General features: G+C 63.6%; 2 protein-coding genes across 2 annotated transcripts in view; one reads left to right on the top strand and one right to left on the bottom strand.

Annotated features, from left to right (window-relative positions):
* Nucleotides 1–5711, bottom strand: part of SERPINE1 (serpin family E member 1) — a 6319-nt gene extending 608 nt beyond the window's left edge. The window contains exons 1-8 of the mRNA XM_067315011.1: nt 5560–5711; nt 4686–4954; nt 3698–3925; nt 2999–3193; nt 2405–2603; nt 1690–1790; nt 1499–1585; nt 56–139 (exon numbers count right to left, since the gene is read on the bottom strand). Of these exons, the coding sequence (XP_067171112.1) occupies nt 56–139; nt 1499–1585; nt 1690–1790; nt 2405–2603; nt 2999–3193; nt 3698–3925; nt 4686–4953 (1162 nt within the window). The 5' untranslated portion in view covers nt 4954; nt 5560–5711. The remainder of the gene's footprint in view (nt 1–55; nt 140–1498; nt 1586–1689; nt 1791–2404; nt 2604–2998; nt 3194–3697; nt 3926–4685; nt 4955–5559) is intronic.
* A 12982-nt stretch (nt 5712–18693) lies between these two features.
* Nucleotides 18694–22950, top strand: LOC136995196 (mucin-3A-like; the record flags this gene model as incomplete). Its single annotated transcript, XM_067315009.1, has 10 exons — nt 18694–19306; nt 19447–19635; nt 20204–20322; nt 20451–20509; nt 20948–21090; nt 21271–21336; nt 21592–21754; nt 21866–22230; nt 22409–22464; nt 22560–22950. Coding segments are annotated over 8 exons (1593 nt in total), but the record flags the coding sequence as incomplete, so codon positions are not given.
* Nucleotides 22951–23187: the final 237 nt, after the last annotated feature.

Here is a 23187-nt window from a genome sequence, read left to right as displayed (position 1 = left end):
TTCCCATGGGGCACAGCCCCCCCCCCGGCCCCCCGAGTCCCCCCCAGCCCCGTACCGGTGGGGTTGTGCCGCACGATGAAGAGGAAGGGCCGGTCCATGAGGATTTCCAGCGGGGCCATGCGGGAGTGGACGACGGCGGCTGCGGGACGAGGCGGGGGGAGAGATGGGACCCCCCCCCCCAAAATCCCCGCGACCGCCCCAGGGGACCCCCCGCACCTGGGCTGGGACCCAGGCGTCCGGGCACAAGGGACCCAGATGTTTGGGGACAAGGGACCCAGGCGTCCGGGCACAAGGGACCCAGATGTTTGGGGACAAGGGACCCAGGCGTCCGGGCACAAGGGACACAGGTGTTTGGGCACAAGGGATCCAGGTGTTTGGGGACAAGGGACACAGGCATCTGGGGACAAGGGACCCAGGCGTCCAGGCACAAGGGAACCAGGTGTTTGGGCACAAGGGATCCAGGTGTTTGGGGACAAGGGACACAGGCATCTGGGGACAAGGGACCCAGGCGTCCAGGCACAAGGGAACCAGGTGTTTGGGGACAAGGGACCCAGGCGTCCGGGTCCAAGGGACACAGGCATCCAGGAACAAGCGACTCAGGTGTCCAGGGACAAGGGACCCAAGTGTCTGGGGACAAGGGACCCAGGTGTCTGGGGCAAGGGACTCAGGTGTCCAGGGACAAGGGACACAGGTATCCGGGGACAAGGGACCCAGGCGTCCGGGGAGAAGGGACCCAGGTGTCTGGGGACAAGGGACACAGGTGTTTGGGGACAAGGACCCAGGTGTCTGGGCCCAAGGGACACAGGTATCTGGGGACAAGGGACACAGGCATTCGGGAACAAGGGACCCAGGCATCCGGGCACAAGGGATCCAGGTGTTTGGGGACAAGGGACCCAGGTGTCTGGGGACAAGGGACCCAGGCATCCAGGAACAAGGGACACAGGTGTCTGGGGACAAGGGACACAGGCATTAGGGAACAAGGGACACAGGTGTTTGGGGACAAGGGACACAGGTATCCAGGGACAAGGGACCCAGGCATCCGGGCCCAAGGGACCCAGGTGTTTGGGGACAAGGGACCCAGGTGTTTGGGGACAAGGGACACAGGCATTAGGGAACAAGGGACACAGGTGTTTGGGGACAAGGGACACAGGTATCCAGGCACAAGGGATCCAGGTGTCCGGGCCCAAGGGACCCAGGTGTTTGGGGACAGGGGACCCAGGTGTCCGGGCACAAGGGACCCAGGCATCCAGGAACAAGCGACTCAGGTGTCCAGGGACAAGGGACACAGGTATCTGGGGACAAGGGACCCAGGTGTCCGGGGACAAGGGACCCAAGTGTCTGGGCCCAAGGGACCCAGGCATCCAGGAACAAGGGACCCAGGTGCTTGGGGACAAGGGGCCCAGGTGTTTGGGGACAAGGGACACAGGTATCCGGGCACAAGGGACCCAGGTGTTTGGGGACAAGGGGCCCAGGCGTCCGGGCGCCCCGTGACGCTCACCCGTGGCCGAAGCCGCCTCGGTGCCGCTCTCGTTCACCTCGATCCGCACTTTCTGCAGCGCCTGGGCCAAGAACAGGGGCTCCTCGGCTAAACGGGGGGGGGGGGGGGACACCAAGGCGGGGGGGGGGCGGTGAGAGGCGCCCCAGGACGCCTGGGCCCCCCCTCAGCGCCCGCCGCGGCGCCGCGCTCACCCGAGAGGGCCGTGAAGTCGGCGGCCTCGGGCTCGAAGACGGCGCGGACGCCCAGCGCCTTCAGGGACGCCCGCAGGTCCCAGGCCGTCTCCAGCGAGAACCTGGGGGGGGACGGGGAGGAGGAGGGGGGGGGTCAGGAGGCAGAGCCGGGGGCCCAGGCGTCCGGGAGACACCAGTGTCCCCCCTCTGCCCTGCTTCCTAACCGAGACCCCCCCCCCCCAGGGACACGTGCATCCTCCTCTCTTGCTCCCCAAGCCCCCCGGGGGCCCAGGCGTCCGGGAACGGAGGTTCTCCCCCACCTTTGCTCCCCAGGAACCCATGTGTCCCCCCACCACTCCCCAACCCCCCTGGGGGCCCAGGTGTCCGGGAATGGAGGTTCTCCCCCATCCTCGTTCCCCAGGAACCCATGTGTCCCCCCACCGCTCCCCAAGCCCCCCAGGGGCCCAGGCGTCCGGGAATGGAGGTTCTCCCCCATCCTCGTTCCCCAGGAAGCCATGTGTCCCCCCACCACTCCCCAAGCCCCCCAGGGGCCCAGGCGTCCGGGAAAGGAGGTTCTCCCCCATCCTCGTTCCCCAGGAAGCCATGTGTCCCCCCACCACTCCCCAAGCCCCCCGGGGGCCCAGGCGTCCGGGAAAGGAGGTGTCCCCCCACCCTTGCCCCCCACGAGCGCCCCCCTGGGAGGAGGGGCCCAGGCGTCCGGGCAGCGCCCGCTCACCGGGGCAGCACGAGGACGCGGGGCACGCGGGTCATGTTGGCGGCCCAGGCGGCCACGAGGTCGGCGTCGAGGGCCCCGGCGAGGGCGGCCAGCGGCGCTTCCCGCCGGGCCGGTGCCGCCACCAGCATGGACACGGCGCCGCCGTGGTACGGCAGCTCCACCACGTCGTAGTCCAGCCCCTGCGGCGTCGCGAACTCCCCTGCTCCCGGCGCGGCGCTTTCAGCGGGGGCCCAGGCGTCCGCGAATGGAGACACCCCCCCCCCCGCCCCCCTTCCTTGCTCCCCGAGCCTCTCCTTGCCCAGGGGCCCAGGCGTCCGGGAATGGAGGTTTCCCCCCACCCTCGCTCCCCAGGAACTCATGCATCCCACCCTCGCTCCTCCCATCCCCTCCCGGGGGGGGCCCAGGCGTCCGGGACCGGAGTTGTCCCCCCACCCTTGCACCCCAAGCCCCTGAGCAACCCATGCATCCCCCCCCCCCCCATCGCTCCCCGAGCCCCCCAGGGGCCCAGGCGTCCGGGACCGGAGTCACCCCCTCACCCTCGCTCCCCCCCCCTCCCTCCCAGGGGCCCAGGCGTCCGGGGCGGGGGCACCTCACCGTAGTTGAGCTTGGCCGTCTGCTCCATCATGGGCACGGCCGCGGTGCTGCCGTCGGCCTTGTGGAAGAGGCGGCGGCGGGTGGCGGCGGCCGGGAAGGGCTGCAGCCAGGAGCCCTTGAAGTACACGGCGGTGGCCAGCACCAGGCGGGTGCCGGGGCCGGCGGCGCCCGGCGGCAGGAAGTCCCGGATCATCCCTGCGGGGAGCCGGCGCTCCTGGGAACTCCGCTCGGCGGCAGCGGACCCCAGCATCCCTCCACCCAAGGGACCCAGGTGTCCGGGCTCCTAGAACCTCCCCCCTGCCCAAGGGACCCAGGTGTCCCAGGCTCCCTCCACCCAAGGGACCCAGGCGTCCGGGCTCCCAGACCCACCCTGACCAAGGGACCCAGGTGTCCCAGCATCCCTCCACCCAAGGGACCCAGGCGTCCGGGCTCCTAGAACCTCCCCCCTGCCCAAGGGACCCAGGTGTCCCAGCATCCCTGCACCCAAGGGACCCGGGCGTCCGGGCTCCCAACCCCCCCCGATGAAGGGACCCAGGTGTCCCAGGCTCCCTCCACCCAAGGGACCCAGGTGTCTGGGCTCCCAACCCCCCCCCTGCCCAAGGACCCAGGCGTCCGGGCTCCCAGACCCCTCCCCCCGATGAAGGGACCCAGGTGTCCCAGCATCCCACCCCCCAAGGGGCCCAGGCGTCCGGGCCTCACCCTGCGTGTGGTTCTGCACCCAGGCGTTGAGGATGGCGCGGGCCTGCTGGGGCTGCTGGAAGTCGACCTGGGCCGGGCGCCGGCCGAGCGTGTGGACGAAGCGGGTGATGACGCCGGGCGCCAGCGCCAGCTCCCGGGCCACGAAGAGCCCCTCGGCCGCGGCCAGGCGCTGCCCGGGGCCCCCCAGCTGCTTCCGCAGCCGCCGCAGCTCCAGGGCCACCCCCGGCTCTGGGGAAGGAAGGAAGGAAGGAAGGGGGGGAGAGGCACGGTGAGCTCCCTGCCGCGGGGATGGGGACGTCCCAATGGGAACCCACCATGGGGATGGGGACGGGGACGTCCCAATGGGACCCCTGCCGTGGGGATGGGAATGTCCCATGGGGATGAGATTGTCCCATGGAGACCTCACCATGGGGATGGGGACGTCCCAATGGGGACCCCACCATGGGGATGGCGATGTCCCATGGACATCCCACCGTGGGGATGGGGATGTCCCAATGGGGATGAGGTCGTCCCATGGAGACCCCACCATGGGGATGGGGATGTCCCAATGGGGATGAGGTCATCCCATGGAGACCCCCACCATGGGGATGGGGATGTCCCATGAAGATCCCACTGCGGGGATGGGGACATCCCAATGGGACCCCTGCCATGGGGATGGGGACGTCCCATGGGGATGAGTACGTCCCATGGGGACCCCACCATGGGGATGGAGGGGGACCCCACTGTGGGGATGGGAATGCCCCACCATCCCCCCCACAATGGAGTTGGGGACCCCACCATCAACCCTACTATAGGGCTGGGGACCCTTAGGATGAGTCCATCATGGGGTTGGTGACACCCCATAGCCCACCTCCCGATGGGGATGGGACCCCCAGGTTCAACCCCACCATGGGGACAAGGACCTGCCCCCACCATAACCCGCCATGGGGATGGTGACACCCCATAGCCCACCTCCCCATGGGGCTGGGACCACCCCCCCCCCCCTTACCGTTGATGCCGAAGCCCATGGCGGCCTCGATCTGGTGGCGGCTGGGCCCGGCGGTGGCCAGCTGGAGGGCGCCGAGGACGGCGGCGGCGCCGTGGGGCGAGAAGGCGGCGTTGCCGTCGCCCCGCCGCCCCGCCGCCTCCCGGAAGAGCCGGATGCCGAAGTCGGCCGCCAGCCGGGCCACGCGGGCGCCCGCCGGGGTCCCCGATGTGGGTGCCGTCACCCCCCACGCCAGGGCCACCCACGCCAGCGCCACCAGGGCCACCTGCATCCTGGGGACGAGAGGGGCCCAGGCGTCCGGGATGTCACATCTGGACCAGGCCACGGTGGTCCCTGACACTCCAGGTCAACCCACCCTCAACCATCACCTCCAGGGGGGCCCAGGCGTTCGGGGCGTCACACCTGGACCAGGCCACCGTGGTCCCTGACACCCCAGGTCAACCCCCTCCTGACTCCCTCCCCAAGGGGCCCAGGCGTCCTGGCCCCCAGCACCCCCCGCTCCTGCCCGGGGGTCCCCGATAGCCTCCAGGGCTGGTGCTGCCACCTCGGTGTCACCCTGGTGCTGGGTCCCTGTTCCCTGCTGGTGTCAAACCCGGTGTCACCCTGGTCCCGGTGCTGGTGTCACCCCAGTGCCACCCTGGTGGTGGGTCCCCACTTCCTGCCGGTGTCAAACCCAGTGTCACCCTGGTCCCGGTCCTGGTGACACCCCAGCGTCACCAACGTGCCGGTTCCCTGCTTCCCCCCAGTGTCATCCTGGTGCCGGTGTCACCCCGGTGCCACCCCGGTGCCGGGTGCCGGCTCCCCCCCGGTGCCAGACCCGGTGTCATCCCCGGTGCCGGTGTCACCCCGGTGTCTCCCGGTGCCGGGTGCCCGTTACCTGTTGGTCTCGGTGCTGCTCTCGGTGCCGGTGCCGCTCTCAGCCGCGGTCTCGGTCCTGGTGCCCCGGTGCCGGTGCTGGTCCCAGTCCGGTCTCGGCGCTGCTCTCAGCCCCGGTGTCCCGGTCTCAGCCCCGGTGTCCCGGTGTCCCGGTGTCCCGGTGTCCCGGTGCTGCCGCTCGCGGCTCTGCGGGCGGCCCCGGCCCCGGCGGCGCCTATAAAGGGCGGAGCGGGGGCGGGGGGGGGCGGGGAGGGGCCGGCGAGGGGGGGGGACACGGGGACACCCGGGACACGGGGGGACACGAGGACATGGGGGGACACGGGGGGGGGGCTGCGGGGGCCCGGGGAGGGGGCAGCCTGTGGCCCCCATGTCCCCCCCCCCGGGTTCCCATGTCCCCCCTAATGTCCCCATGCATGTCCCATGTCCCCGGTGGCCCCCTCTGTTCCCACCACGTCCCTGGTGGCCCCCAGGTCCCCATGTTCTCCTGATGGCCCCCCATGGCCCCATGAGTGTCCCACATCCATGGTGGCCCCCCCAGGTCCCCATGTTCTCCTGATGGCCCCCCATGACCCCATGAGTGTCCCACATCCATGGTGGCCCCCCCAGGTCCCCATGTTCTCCTGATGGCCCCATGCATGTCCCATGCATGTCCCATGTCCCTGGTGGCCCCCCCAGGTCCCCATGTTCCCCCCATGTCCCCCCATGTCCCTGATGGTGCCCCGTGTCCCCCATTCCCATCCCTTGACCCCAGTGACCCCCTCATGTCCCCACAGGCCTTTGTGGGGTGGGGGTGGCCCCATGGGGTGTCACAAGGCTCAGAGGACCCAGGCGTCCGGGCGGGGGGGGGTGTCAGAGCCTCGTGACCCTCTTTTTCCCCCCCTCCCACCCCAAACCCAGCGCACCCCGGTTTCTCCCCGGGGTGACGCCAGCGCCCCTTCCTGCGGGGTGACGCGGTGGCCACAGTGACACCGCACAACGGCCTCGGGGTGTTGGGAAACCCCCGGGGGGTGCTGGGTGCCCGGACGCCTGGGCCCTTTAGGGAAGGAGAAGAGGGATGTGGGGTGCTGGGTGCCCGGACGCCTGGGCCCTTTGGGGGGATGGAGGAGGGGGCCATGGGGTGCTGGGCGCCCGGACGCCTGGGCCCTTTTCCAGGCAGTGGGGAGTCAGCCAACTCTGTGGCTTCGCATGAGTGTCGGGCGGGGGTGGCTGCCAGGACGCCTGGGCCCTTTCCCAGACCGGCGGCGTCCCACGTTTGAGGGCTGGGCGGCCCGCCCGGACGCCTGGGTCCTTCCGAGAGGCATTTCCGGGGGGGCCGGGGGGGGAGGACACGGGGCGGGAGCGGGGCCCCATCCCGCTGCCAAACCGCCCCGGGGTAAAAATAGCCCCAGCGGAAATAAGGGCAGGATTGGGCCCACGGAGCCAGTGTGTGTATGGGGGGGGGGAGTGTGACCCCCCCCACAACCCCTGTGGGGCTCTTTTGGGGCCCATAGACCCTCTCGTAGACACCTCAGTGCCCTATAGACACCCCCGTGCCCTATAGATCCCCCATACACACCCCATAGGCTCCGTAGACCCTCAGTGTCCCATAAGTCCCCTTTAGCCCCCCCAGTGCCCCATAGACCCCCTAGTGCCCCATAGACCCCCTAGTGCCCTATAGATCCCCCATAGACCCCTCCATAGCCTCCATGGACCCCCAGTCCCCCACAGACACCTCAGTGCCCTACAGATCCACCATAGACTCTGTAAGCTCCCAGTGCCCCATAGACCCCCAGGGGCCCATAGACTTCCCCAGTGCCCTATAGGTCCCCCATAGCCTCCATAAACTCCCAGTGCCCCATGGACTCCCTACAGATCCCCCAGTGCCCTATAGATCCCCCATAGACCTCTCCATAGCCTCCATAGATCTCCAGTGTCCCATAGGTTCCCTGTAGACCCCCAGTGACCCATAAATGGTCACCTGTGCCCTATAGATCCCCCATAGCTTCCATAGACCTCCTGTGCCCCATAGACTCTCCATAGACTCCCAGTGCCCCATAGACCCTTGCCAGGGCCCTATAGATTCCCCCATAGCCTCCATAGACCCCCCCAATGCCCCATAGATTCTCCATAGATCCCCAGTGCCCCATAGATCCCCCATAGACTCCCTACAGCCTCCGCAGACTCCCCCCTCCGATGCCCCATAGGTCCCTCGGCGCCCTATAGACCCCCCCCATAGACCCTTACAGCCTCCGTAGCCCCCCCGGTGCCCTCTTGACCCCCATAGATTCCCCCGCCCTGGCCTAAAACCGCCCCATTTCTCCCCAAATTCCCAGGAATCTCCTCCGGTTTCCTCCCGGCGCCGCCGCTTCCGGCCCCTCCCAGCTCAGGGAATCCCGGGGGAGCCCAGGAGTCCGGGAGACCCCCCCCCCCCCCCCCAGGGCTGACACGGCCTTGGAAGTGGATTCTCCGCTGGCTCGTAGCGGGGTTGAGCTCGGTGGCAGTGACTACGGGCCGGCTGCCCCCCCCCTTCCCGGCCCCCCCCCCGCATCCCGGCTCTGGGCCCCCCCCTTCCCTCAAATGTGCTGGAAAAATCGTCTTTCCCGGCGGTTTTTGCCCAAAATTGGCCAGGGCTTGGCCCGGGGAGGGGGGGGGGGGGATGATGAGCAGGCGGCGGGCAGGCGGGGGCCCCGTTTCCGCAGGCTTGGGAAAAATGAGACGGGGGGGGGGGGAGGAGGAGAGGAGTGTTGCCCGGACGCCCCCCCCTCCCGCCCCCCCCCGGTCGGAGTAATGGGAGAAACATTTCCTCGGCGAACCCAAATTCGCACGTTCTGCTCCCAAAAAGGCAGCGGGCAGAGGCGGGGGCCGCGGGGCTTAATCACGGCGGCGGGGCCAGACGGCCGGGGGGGGGGGGGGAGCCAGACGGGCGGCAGCCGGATGCGGCCCCCCCCCCCCCGCCCGTGGGCGGCCCCGCCACGTCACTCCGCGCTCGCGGGTGCCGCCGCCAGGTGCGAGCCCCGGGGGCTCCGGTGCGGGAGAACGGGCGGGCGTGTGCCCCCCCCCCCCCGGCACGCGTGTGTGTGTGTGACCCCCCCCCCTTGCATGCACGTGCGCAACCCCCCCTTGCACATGTGTGCGTGCGACCCCCCCCTTGCATGCATGCGTGCCCCCCCCCTTGCACACGTGTGTGCACCCCCCTCGCGTGCACCCCCCCTTTGCACACGCGTGTGTGGACCCCCCCCTCGCATACATGTGTGCAACCCCCCCTTGCACATGTGTTTGCACCCCCTTGCATGCACGCGTGCCCCCCCTTGCACACGTGTGTGTGACCCCCCCTCGCATACATGTGTGCAACCCCCCCCTTGCACATGTGTTTGCACCCCCTTGCATGCACGCGTGCCCCCCCTTGCACACGTGTGTGTGACCCCCCCCCGCATACCTGTGTGCAACCCCCCCTTGCACATGTGTTTACACCCCCTTGCATGCACGTGTGCCCCCCCCTTGCACACGTGTGTGTGACCCCCCCCCTCGCATACCTGTGTGCAACCCCCCCCCCCCTTGCACATGTGTGGGTGCCTGCTGGCCCCCCCCCCCAAAGGGTGCCGGGAAGGGTCCCCCCAACCTCAGGCTGGAGCCAGACCCCCCCCCCCAGACCCCTCAGCACCTCCATCCCCAGCACCCAGACCCCCAGCACCCCCAGACGCCCCAGCACCCAGCCCCCCACCCCAAGCACCCCCAGCCCCCCAGCACCCCCAGCCCCCCAAGACCCCCCAGCACCCAGACCCCCACCCTCCCAGCACCCCCAAACCCCCAGCACCCAGCACCCCCAGTCCCCCAGCACCCAGACCCCCACCCCAAGCACCCCCAGACCCCCAGCACCCTCAGGCACCCCAGCACCCCCAGACCCCCAAGCACCCAGCCCCCCACCCCAAGCACCCCCAGCCCCCCAGCACCCCCAGCCCCCCGCCGCCCCCAGCCCCCCCAGCACTCAGATACCCAAGACCCCCATCCCTGACACCCCCCATCCCCAGCACCCCCAGACCCCCATCCCCAGCACCCAGACCCCCACCCCCCCAAGCACCCCCAGCCCCCCAGCACCCCCAGCCCCCGCCACCTGGGTCCCAGGCTCCCGACACCCCGCTGTGCTCGGTGCCCCCCCCGCAGCCCCCAGCGCCCCCCCGGCCCCCCCGGCCTGACTCAGGGACGGGGTGACTCAGCCGGGCCCGGGCGCGTTCCTGCAGGGCCCGTCAGCGGGGCCGGGGGGGGCCGGGGGGGGCCGGGGATCCCCCGCGCGGGCCGGGGGGGGCATGTCCCCCTGACCTGCCCCTGGACCCCCCCAGCCCCCCCCAACCGCCCCAGACCCCCCAAACCCTCACAGATCCCCCCAAATCCTCCCAAAGCTCCTCCAACCCCCCCCAAGCCCTGCACCGATCCCCTCAAAACCCCCACGGCCCCCCCAAACCCTGCACAGATCCCCCAACCCCCCCAAAACCCCTGCACAGATCCCCCCAAAACCCCCACGGCCCCCCCAAACCCTGCACAGATCCCCCCAACCCCCCCAAAACCCTGCACAGATCCCCCCAAAACCCCCACGCCCCCCCAAACTCTGCACAGATCCCCCCAACCCCCCCAAAACCCCTGCACCGATCCCCCCAAAACCCCCACGGCCCCCCCAAACACTGCACAGATCCCCCCAACCCCCCCAAAACCCTGCACCGATTCCCCCAAAACCCCCACAGCCCCCCCAAAACCCTGCACAGATCCCCCTAACCCCCCCAAAACCCCTGCACAGATCCCCCCAACCCCCCCCAAAACCCCTTCACAGATCCCCCCAAAGCCCCCACGGCCCCCCCAAAACCCTGCACAGATCCCCTCAAAGCCCCCCCCCAAAGCCCCATAGGCCCCCAAAGCCCTGCACAGATCCCCCCAAAACCCTCACAGCACCCCAAAACCCCACACAGCGATGTCACCCCGGGGTGTGCTGTCACCCCATGGCAGGGCCACCCCATAGCGATGTCACCCTGGGGGGTCGCTGCCACCCGCCCGATGGCATCGCCACCCCCCCGGGTGCTGCCGCCCAACAGCGCTGTCACCCCACGGCGCTGCCACCGCGTGGCGCTGCCACCCCACGGCAAGGCCACCAGCCCGTGGCCTCTTCCTCGATGTCCCTCACCGTGGGAGGCCACCAAGCCCCTCCGTCCCGTGTCCGTGTCCGCGTCCCCGGGACGGAGCCGCAATGGGCACCCTCGGGGCGCGGACAAGTCCCCGGCGGGTGTTTCGGAGCGGGACGCCCGGCTGGGGCTGTGCGGGAGCAGGTGCACGTCTGTCCCTACGTGTCCCTTGACCAGGGCACAACCTCGATTACATAAGAGCCAGCGCCCGGTGACTTCCTGCTGGGAAATGCCCGCCCCGTGGGGACACCGGCACCCCGGAGTGGCGCCCGCGGCCCTGGGCCATGAGGGGCCTCCCCTGGACCTGAACGTGCCCGAGATGTCCCCTCTCCACGTCCCCTTCTTTGGTGCTGGGGTGGCTTTTGAGGCTCGGCTGTTGCTCGGCTCATGGCATCCCGGTCTCTCGGGCGGCTGGGGACATCAGTGTCCCCAAGGACAATAGGGACCCTGAGGTCCCCAACTGCCCAGTGATGTCCCCTCTCCGTGACACCAGGATGGTTTTGAGGCTTGGGCATTGCTCAGCTCGTGGCATCCCGGCCTTTCCGGCAGCTGGGGACACTGGTGTCCCCTAGGACACGAGTCCCCGTGTTCCTGACCTTCTGCCACCACCCCCTGCCCTGTGCTGGGGGACCCAGGCATGGGGGTATATAGGGGCTGTCCCCAGCACCCCAAAAGCCCGTCTCCCCAAAAGAAGAGCTGGGGGACAACCCCAGCAGGACTCCGGGGCTGGAGAGCAGACCCCGAACTGGGTGGTGGGCACAGGATGGGGCAGGGGCCGTAGGGGACCAGGTGGCTGCACCAGGTCTCTATAGGGGTCCGGCCAGGGTCCCACCAGCTCTCTTTGGGGCACCAGGTCCCCCATGTCCCCTTTCCCTCCCCATTCGTGTCCCACACTCCTTGTATGTGACACCCTCACCCTGTGTCTCCATCCCTATCCCACATCCCCAGTCCTGTCCCACATCCCCATCCCACATGCCCAGCCCTGCCCCACGTCGCCAGTGTCACCCCGTGTCCCTGTCTGTGTCCCACTTTCACAGCCCTGTCCCATATCCCCATCCCGTGGCCCCATCACTGTCCCATGTTCCCATCCCATGTCCCTATCCCTCTCCCGCAACCATGTCCTATGTACGTCTCCCATGTCCCCACTCCTGTGGCACATCCCCGTCCCCATCCTGCTCCCTCCCAGCTCTTGTCCCCAACCAGGGTCTGCCCAAGGGACTCGGAGGGCTTGCAGTGGGGACAAGCCGTGTCCAGGGACTTGGGGATGGGATGGGGTCCCCTGGACCCACAGGGACATGAGGATGTGCCTGGAGGAACCTCGGGGTTGAAGTTCCTTGGGGAGGGTGTTGGGCACCTGCCGTTGTCACCTGCTGTCGTCACCTACCTCGTGGCTTCATGAGGGCTATTGGGGCAACATCTCTGCTGGGAAAAGGGTGTTGGCAGCTGTGGGGCAGATTGGCAGCTTTGCTCTCCGGCACCTGCAGCTCAGGTTTCAGCCCTCCCACCTCTGCCTTGAGACCAAAGGTTCCCGCAGCTCCTGCCCGTGCCCCAGTCTCACTTTGCCTGCGACTGGGGCGGATCGGCGAGCCCAAGGTCCCGTTGCAGCCGGCACCTGCCAAGCCCCAGAGATGGGCACGCGCCTGTGGGGCGCCCTGGCTGTGCTCGGCCTCTGCTCCTTGGTTGCTATGACAGGTGGGTGCTGCCGGAGGTGGGCCCTGTCCCCACTGCCGTGGCCTTGTCCCTCTCATCCCCACTGGGGCACCCCAAGGATTGTACCGGGGGTCTTGAGCATGGGGCTGGGCCAAGGCTTTGTCCTCCAGGGACATGAGCCTGGCTAGGGGGTCTTTGGGGGCACGTGGGACTTTGGGGGTCCATGGGTCTTTGGAGGCCCAACTGGGGCTCTTTGGGGGATGGGAGTCTTTGAGGGGTTGTGGGTCTTTGGAGGGCTGGAGGTCTTTGGGGGCCCAGTGGGTGGGGGTTTTTGCGGACCCAATGACGCGTCTTTGGGGGCATGTGGGTCACTGAGGGTCTGGGGGGGGTCTATGGTGGCCCAGCTGGTGGGATTTGGGGGGGAGCAGGTGCTTGAGGGGGCTGGGGTGGGGTGCGCAGGGTGTAGATGATCGCGGGAAGGAATCCATCGAGAACGACCAGAGACTGTCCTGGGGACCTGACCCAGCCCACTTTGGCTTGGCAGCCTGGCTCGGTTGGGGGATGGCCGTGGGGATGCAGAGATGCCCCCAGGGTCTGCGTGGGGCAGTGGCAGAGACCGTGGGTGCTGCGGTTGGTGTGCACCCCGTGATGCCTTAGTGTTGGTCTGGCCAGCATGTGGGCAAGCACCCATATTTGGAAGGGTCCCCGAGGGAAAGAAATGAGACAGGAGGTGGGTGGGGAACACCAAGAGACAGGGCTCTAACAACTCGCTGAACGACGTTAAGGTGCACATGACCCCAACATCTCCTTGTCCTACAGCTTTTAACACAACTGCAATAACACCTGTCCTTACAGGCTCTACCACTGATACTCCCACCGCTAGAGACTCTACCACCACTGCAGTCTCTGCTGCTACAGGTTCTCCCACCACTACAGTGTCTCCTGCTACAGACTCTTCCACCACTACAGACTCTCCCACCACTACAGTCTCTCCTGCTACAGGCTCTTCCACCACTGCAGACTCTTCCACCACTACAGTCTCTCCTGCTACAGACTCTTCCACCACTACAGACACTCCTACAACTACAGTGACTTCCACCACTACAGCCTCTTCCACGACTACCGACACTCCCACCACTACAGCCTCTTCCACCACTACAGACACTCCCACCACTACAGCCTCTTCCACCACTACCGACACTCCTACAACTACAGCCTCTTCCACCACTACCGACACTCCTACAACTGCAGCCTCTTCCACCACTACTGACACTCCTACAACTACAGTGACTTCCACCACTACAGCCTCTTCCACCACTACTGACACTCCTACAACTACAGTGACTTCCACCACTACAGCCTCTTCCACCACTACTGACACTCCTACAACTACAGCCTCTTCCACCACTACAGCCTCTTCCACCACTACTGACACTCCTACAACTACAGTGACTTCCGCCACTACGGCCTCTTCCACCACTACTGACACTCCTACAACTACAGTGACTTCCACCACTACAGCCTCTTCCACCACTACTGACACTCCTACAACTACAGTGACTTCCGCCACTACGGCCTCTTCCACCACTACTGACACTCCTACAACTACAGTGACTTCCACCACTACAGCCTCTTCCACCACTACCGACACTCCTACAACTACAGCCTCTTCCACCACTACTGACACTCCTACAACTACAGTGTCTTCCACCACTACCGACACTCCCACCACTACAGCCTCTTACACCACTACCGACACTGCCACCACTACAGCCTCTTCCACCACTACCGACACTCCTACAACTACAGCCTCTTCCACCACTACAGACACTCCCACCACTACAGCCTCTTCCACCACTACCGACACTCCCACCACTACAGACTCTTCCACCACTACAGTCTCTCCAGCTACAGCCTCTTCCACCACTACTGACACTCCTACAACTACAGTGACTTCCACCACTACAGCCTCTTCCACCACTACTGACACTCCTACAACTACAGCCTCTTCCACCACTACAGCCTCTTCCACCACTACTGACACTCCTACAACTACAGCCTCTTCCACCACTACAGCCTCTTCCACCACTACCGACACTCCTACAACTACAGCCTCTTCCACCACTACTGACACTCCTACAACTACAGTGTCTTCCACCACTACCGACACTCCCACCACTACAGCCTCTTCCACCACTACAGACACTCCTACAACTACAGCCTCTTCCACCACTACAGACACTCCCACCACTACAGCCTCTTCCACCACTACCGACACTCCTACAACTACAGCCTCTTCCACCACTACTGACACTCCTACAACTACAGTGTCTTCCACCACTACCGACACTCCCACCACTACAGCCTCTTCCACCACTACAGACACTCCTACAACTACAGCCTCTTCCACCACTACCGACACTTCCACCACTACAGACTCTTCCACCACTACAGTCTCTCCAGCTACAGACTCTTCCACCACTACAGACACTCCTACAACTACAGTGACTTCCACCACTACAGCCTCTTCCACCACTACAGACACTCCTACAACTACAGCCTCTTCCACCACTACAGACACTCCCACCACTACAGCCTCTTCCACCACTACTGACACTCCTACAACTACAGCCTCTTCCACCACTACAGCCTCTTCCACCACTACTGACACTCCTACAACTACAGTGACTTCCACCACTACAGCCTCTTCCACCACTACTGACACTCCTACAACTACAGTGACTTCCGCCACTACGGCCTCTTCCACCACTACTGACACTCCTACAACTACAGTGACTTCCACCACTACAGCCTCTTCCACCACTACCGACACTCCTACAACTACAGCCTCTTCCACCACTACTGACACTCCTACAACTACAGTGTCTTCCACCACTACCGACACTCCCACCACTACAGCCTCTTCCACCACTACCGACACTGCCACCACTACAGCCTCTTCCACCACTACCGACACTCCTACAACTACAGCCTCTTCCACCACTACAGACACTCCCACCACTACAGCCTCTTCCACCACTACCGACACTCCCACCACTACAGACTCTTCCACCACTACAGTCTCTCCAGCTACAGCCTCTTCCACCACTACTGACACTCCTACAACTACAGCCTCTTCCACCACTACAGCCTCTTCCACCACTACTGACACTCCTACAACTACAGTGACTTCCACCACTACAGCCTCTTCCACCACTACCGACACTCCTACAACTACAGCCTCTTCCACCACTACTGACACTCCTACAACTACAGTGTCTTCCACCACTACCGACACTCCCACCACTACAGCCTCTTCCACCACTACCGACACTCCTGCAACTACAGCCTCTTCCACCACTACAGACACTGCCACCACTACAGCCTCTTCCACCACTACCGACACTCCCACCACTACAGCCTCTTCCACCACTACAGACACTCCCACCACTACAGCCTCTTCCACCACTACAGACACTCCCACCACTACAGCCTCTTCCACCACTACCGACACTCCCACCACTACAGCCTCTTCCACCACTACAGACACTCCCACCACTACAGCCTCTTCCACCACTACCGACACTCCCACCAGTACAGCCTCTTCCACCACTACCGACACTCCCACCACTACAGCCTCTTCCACCACTACAGACACTCCTACAACTACAGCCTCTTCCACCACTACAGACACTCCCACCACTACAGTCTCTTCCACCACTACAGACACTCCCACCACTACAGTCTCTTCCACCACTACTGACACTCCTACAACTACAGCCTCTTCCACCACTACAGACACTGCCACCACTACAGCCTCTTCCACCACTACAGACACTCCCACCACTACAGCCTCTTCCACCAGTACAGACACTCCCACCACTACAGCCTCTTCCACCACTACCGACACTGCCACCACTACAGCCTCTTCCACTACTACCGACACTCCTACAACTACAGCCTCTTCCACCACTACTGACACTCCTACAACTACAGTGTCTTCCACCATTACGGACACTCCCACTGCTACAGCCTCTTCCACCACTACTGACACTCCCACCACTACAGCCTCTTCCACCACTACAGACACTCCCACCACTACACTCTCTTCCACCACTACAGACACTCCCACCACTACAGCCTCTTCCACCACTACAGACACTCCCACCACTACAGCCTCTTCCACCACTACCGGCACTCCCACTGCTACATCCTCTTCCACCACTACCGACACTGCCACCACTACAGCCTCTTCCACCACTACCGACACTCCCACCACTACAGCCTCTTCCACCACTACAGACACTGCCACCACTACAGCCTCTTCCACCACTACCGACACTGCCACCACTACAGACTCTTCCACCACTACAGACACTCCTACAACTACAGCCTCTTCCACCACTACCGACACTCCCACCACTACAGCCTCTTCCACCAGTACAGACACTCCCACCACTACAGCCTCTTCCACCACTACCGACACTCCCACCACTACAGACTCTTCCACCACTACAGACACTCCTACAACTACAGCCTCTTCCACCACTACAGACACTCCCACCACTACAGCCTCTTCCACCACTACCGACACTCCTACAACTACAGCCTCTTCCACCACTACTGACACTCCTACAACTACAGTGTCTTCCACCATTACGGACACTCCTACAACTACAGCCTCTTCCACCACTACAGCCTCTTCCACCACTACTGACACTCCTACAACTACAGACTCTTCCACCACTACAGACACTGCCACCACTACAGCCTCTTCCACCACTACAGACACTCCCACCACTACAGCCTCTTCCACCACTACAGACACTCCCACCACTACAGCCTCTTCCACCACTACCGACACTCCCACCACTACAGCCTCTTCCACCACTACCGACACTCCCACCACTACAGACTCTTCCACCACTACAGACACTCCTACAACTACAGCCTCTTCCACCACTACAGACACTCCCACCACTACAGACTCTTCCACCACTACCGACACTGCCACCACTACAGCCCCTTCCACCACTACCGACACTCCTACAACTACAGCCTCTTCCACCACTACTGACACTCCTACAACTACAGTGTCTTCCACCATTACGGACACTCCTACAACTACAGCCTCTTCCACCACTACAGCCTCTTCCACCACTACTGACACTCCTACAACTACAGACTCTTCCACCACTACAGACACTGCCACCACTACAGCCTCTTCCACCACTACTGCCACTCCTACAACTACAGTGTCTTCCACCATTACGGACACTCCCACTGCTACAGCCTCTTCCACCACTACCGACACTCCCACCACTACAACCTCTTCCACCACTACAGACACTCCCACCACTACAGCCTCTTCCACCACTACAGACACTCCCACCACTACAGCCTCTTCCACCACTACCGACAGTGCCACCACTACAGCCTCTTCCACCACTACAGACGCTCCTACAACTACAGCCTCTTCCACCACTACCGACACTCCCACCACTACAGCCTCTTCCACCACTACAGACACTCCCACCACTACAGCCTCTTCCACCATTACGGACACTCCCACTGCTACAGCCTCTTCCACCACTACCGACACTTCCACCACTACAGTCTCTTCCACCACTACCGACACTGCCACCACTACAGCCTCTTCCACCACTACAGACACTCCCACCACTACAGCCTCTTCCACCACTACCGACACTGCCACCACTACAGCCTCTTCCACCACTACCGACACTCCCACCACTACAGCCTCTTCCACCACTACTGACACTCCTACAACTACAGTGTCTTCCACCATTACGGACACTTCCACCACTACAGTCTCTTCCACCACTACCGACAGTGCCACCACTACAGCCTCTTCCACCACTACAGACACTCCCACCACTACAGCCTCTTCCACCACTACCGACACTCCCACCACTACAGCCTCTTCCACCACTACAGACACTCCCACCACTACAGCCTCTTCCACCACTACCGGCACTCCCACTGCTACAGCCTCTTCCACCACTACTGACACTCCTACAACTACAGCCTCTTCCACCATTACGGACACTCCCACTGCTACAGCCTCTTCCACCACTACAGACACTCCCACCACTACAGCCTCTTCCACCACTACCGACTCTGCCACCACTACAGCCTCTTCCACCACTACCGACACTCCCACCACTACAGCCTCTTCCACCACTACTGCCACTCCTACAACTACAGTGTCTTCCACCACTACAGACACTCCCACCGCTACAGCCTCTTCCACCACTACCGACACTGCCACCACTACAGCCTCTTCCACCACTACAGACGCTCCTACAAGTACAGCCTCTTCCACCACTACCGACACTCCCACCACTACAGCCTCTTCCACCACTACAGACACTCCCACCACTACAGCCTCTTCCACCATTACGGACACTCCCACTGCTACAGCCTCTTCCACCACTACCGACACTCCCACTGCTACAGCCTCTTCCACCACTACCGACACTCCCACCACTACAGCCTCTTCCACCACTACAGACACTCCCACCACTACAGCCTCTTCCACCACTACCGACACTGCCACCACTACAGCCTCTTCCACCACTACCGACACTCCCACCACTACAGCCTCTTCCACCACTACTGCCACTCCTACAACTACAGTGTCTTCCACCATTACGGACACTTCCACCACTACAGTCTCTTCCACCACTACCGACACTCCTACAACTACAGTGTCTTCCACCACTACCGACACTGCCACCACTACAGCCTCTTCCACCACTACAGACACTCCTACAACTACAGTCTCTTCCACCACTACAGACACTCCCACCACTACAGCCTCTTCCACCACTACAGCCTCTCCCACCACTACAAGCTCTGTCACTACAACACACATCTCTCCCACAACCACGATCACCACCACGACGACCACAACAACACCTTCCCCAGGTGAGTGCCTGCCGCCAGCATTGCTGTCTCTCCGCATCCCCAGTCCTCAGCCTCCCACCCTAGGAGGCTTCTCTTACCATGGAAGTTCAGGGCTGGACTGAGGGCTGTGCCACGATATCCAGCGTTATCATGTCTTTCAGGGGGCTGCCTGAACGGGGGCACCTGGGACGGCAACAAGTGCATCTGCCCTGACGAGTACTATGGCCCCCTCTGTGAGTTCCCCATGTGCCAGAACGGGGGCACCTGGAACAACGGCATTTGCCAGTGCCCCCCCAACTTCCACGGCGTCGAGTGCCAGTTGGTCACGGACACCATCGAGGTCGTAGATGGTAGGGAAATGTTCTGGCCATGCCATGCCATGCTGGGGCTTCTGCAGGGAGCACCGACCTGGGAATGATGCTGGGGCCACCATGGAAGGACTGACCCAGGAATGGGACTGGGGCCATTACGGAGGGACTGACCCAGCTTTGGGGTTAATGCCGAAGGACTGACGTGGGAATGGGGCTGGGTTTGCCATGGGAGGACTGACCTGGGAATGGTGTTGGGGCCACTGCAGATAGACTGACCTGGGAATGGGATCAGAGCCACTGTGGAGGGACCAACCCAGGACTGGGACCAGGGCCATCATAAAGTGACCAACCAGGGCTGGGATTAGGGTGACTGTGGAGGCACCAACCCAAACCTAGGGTGGGCTTCCGTGCCAGGGTGGCCACAGAGGGACTGACCTGGAAATGGGACTGGGGGTGTTGCAAAAGGACTGACCTGGGACCAGGGCCACTGTGGAGGGACTGACTCGGGACTGGGGTGGGCTCCCTGGACAAGGGACACGAGGGGTGGGACAGGGCCCCCCCAGGGCAGTGGACCAGTGCTTACAGATCTCTTTCTGGCTTGGTGAAGCGGAGGTGAACGCAACAGTGGACATGAAGGTGAAAGTTGACAACAGGAATTTCACAGATGACCTCAACAATAGTAGCTCCCAGGCTTTCAAGAACTTTGAGATGGAATTCAAGCAGCAGGTCAGAGTGTAGCAATGCCACAGTGGCTGGGGGCATCCCCGTGCCGGGACAGCACCCTCCGAGGGAGCATTCAGGGCGGGACAGGGCTGGCACCCCGCTGCCCCTACAGTCTCTCTTTGCCTTTCCAGATGGCTGAGCTTTACCGGAACGTAAAGGGCTACCAAGGTGTGGTGATCCACAGCCTGAGGTGAGTGCTCATGAGGGGCCGGGTGGCATGTCCCAACATGGCACCGATACCTGCTTCAGCTCCAGCAAGGCGATTTTGGGTGAAGGTACCTGTGGGGGCAATTTGGGGTGATGCTCTCCGAGGATGGGGTATCCCCACCTCTCTGAGTTGTGTCCTGTCCCTGGGCTCCTCTGAGGACAGTTCAGCCCCATGATAGCCATGCTGTCCCTCCGCAGTGGGGAACCCATACTGGTGCCAGTCTCAAGCTGGGGTCCCCCCAGCATGGGTGGCAGGGGGTATCCCATTGCCTGATACAGCCTGCCATGGAGCTGCCACATGGATGTCTCTCGGGGGGTGATGTGTCCACCACCAGGACGCCTGAGTCCGTCCCAGTCTGGAGTGGTTGGGGGCGGTGGCAGCCCAGCTCTGTCAAGCTGCCGGTGCCCTTTTTCCCTGCAGCAATGGCAGCATCATCGTGAACTACACGGTCCTCCTGAAGGTGCCTGCCACCGTCACGGCCAACAGCACGGTCCAGAGCATCTCTGCAGAGCTTGTCGCTGCCGTCAACAGCTACACCAACTGCTGCCAGAGCAACGCCTCATGTGAGTGACGCTGGTGGACGCTGAGGATGGCCCCTACCTGGCGCATGACTCCGGGATGCTTGGGGCTCCCATGCGCTGAGCCAGGGCCTTGCTGGGGGTGAGAAGGCTCCCAGGCGAGTGGCCATGGGTCTTTGGGCTGAGCCCAGACACACTCATCAGCTGCTGCTCTCTCTGCTGCAGGTGGTTTCTGTTTCAACTCCAGCTTCACCAATATCACCAGCTACAGGGCTGATGAGGTTGATGCAAGTAAGTTACCTCATGCCTGTGGGTCCCCCAGCCTGGGTGAGCAGGACCCCCGAGCTGTCCATGCATCCCCCATCCTCCGCTCATTTATCCCCTCCTTGTGCTCCCAGGTCCCCAACCCCATGCCCTATGCATCCCCAGCCCCATGCCTATGTGTTCCTCATCCCCATGCCCCCCCCCCCCCATCCCCATGGGTCCCCAGCCCCATGTCCATGCGTCCCAGCTCCCTTGATCCCTGAGCCCTGCCTTTGCCTTCAGACCTGTGTGTTAACCAAGTCCCGGAGGAATTCAAAGACTACTATTCCCCCATCGTCACGAAACTGGGAGTCTTCTGCGTCACCAGATGCGACAAGAGAGTTGCCAACCCCTACGCCTGCACCTACGGCACATGCGTCGTGGAGCGCACGGGACCTCGGTGCGAGTAAGTACCCCACGTTGCACGTCTCCCCGCTGATGCCCCCTGGCTTTCGGAGACACCGTGCTACCTGGGGGCAAAGACGACTCCTCTCTCACTGCCCCTGTTCCCTTCCAGGTGCTCGGACCAGGCGGCGTTTTGGTACCTCGACAGCGTCTGCGCCTCGCGTGTCAGCAAGGTGGGGGTGGCTGTAGGGGTGCCTGTGGCCGTGCTGGCCATCGTTGCCGCCGTCTTCACCGTCTTCCTGCTCAGGACTCGGAGGGAGAACCTGGAGTACAGGCAAGTGCGGGGTGGGGAGCTTGGGAAGAGGCCCGGATGCCTGGGTCCTGCAGAGGCGGGGAACCGAGCCTGGCTCTGAGCTGTCTCCATCCTGGTGCGCAGGGAGAAGCTGTCATCCCGCTCCGAGCTGTATGATGACGAGGACGAGAACTGGAGCAGCCCCCAGGGCTTCGCCAGCAGCAACGAAGCGGCCAATTGGGAAGGTAAAACAGGGCACCGGGTCCAGGTGGGGGGGACCGGGATGGGTTGAGTGGTACCAAGTCAAAGGGGCTTGGCAAAGGGAGCTGCAGCATTTGCCCCATCCAGGGAGTCACTGGGGTCCGGCAAATCGGGCTGGGAGCATGCACAGCCCTCAGCCCTGCCTCTCCTCCCATCTCACAGGCTCGGAAACCCCCAACGTCTATATCAGCTTGGAGAATGTGGACACCTCGCAGAAGGTGAGTCCTGCATCTCCGGGACCCCCGTGGGGTGCCTGCGTGCTGCCTGCCCCTCATGGGGATCCCTGACCTCACGGCCTCCTTTTCCTCCCCAGATCCACATCCAGAAGCCCTCCAGCATCCTCCCTTAAGCCGAGCCCCAAGCAGCGAACGGAGTCGTTTGGGGATGGGGTGTCCGGGGAGGGGGGGGATGGCACTTAGCACCCGGTGAGCACCCCACATCTCGCCTCTGGCAGGCGACGAGCTGGGCTCCCGGGCCCAGCGCTGGGGAGAAAAAAAAATGAACTGTTTTCTTCCGCCAAGCCCAACTCAGCGCTGCCAGGGCAGGACAATGCTGCTGTTTCCGTGCGACAGGCGTGCCGAGCCCACCCCCTGCCTCCGGCACCCTTTGCACTGCTGTTTACAGGCAATCAGCTTCCCAGCAGCCTGCTGCTCTTTCACCTCTTTCTGTTTTATAAGATTAATAAAATGCTAACTTTATTGCCACCTGCCTGTTTCTGTGTGCCTGTTCAGCTCGGCACTGCCTTTGGAGGGGCAGCCGAGGGATTGCAGAGGTCGGGGGGTGGGGGGGTGTTTTCCTGGCATGCTGGGCTCACCCTCGTTGTGATCAGAAAGACACGGCTGGTGCCGGTCACCTCCCTTCGTCACCGTGGCTGGGCCGTGCCTGGAGCTGGGATCACCACAGTTCCTGCAAAGCTGGTTTCCCCACACCTGGAGGTGACT

Source organism: Apteryx mantelli, chromosome 40, assembly GCF_036417845.1.
Source record: "Apteryx mantelli isolate bAptMan1 chromosome 40, bAptMan1.hap1, whole genome shotgun sequence".
In the NCBI taxonomy this organism is placed as follows: Eukaryota; Metazoa; Chordata; class Aves; order Apterygiformes; family Apterygidae; genus Apteryx; species Apteryx mantelli.
This window is presented reverse-complemented; position numbering and strand designations above follow the sequence as displayed.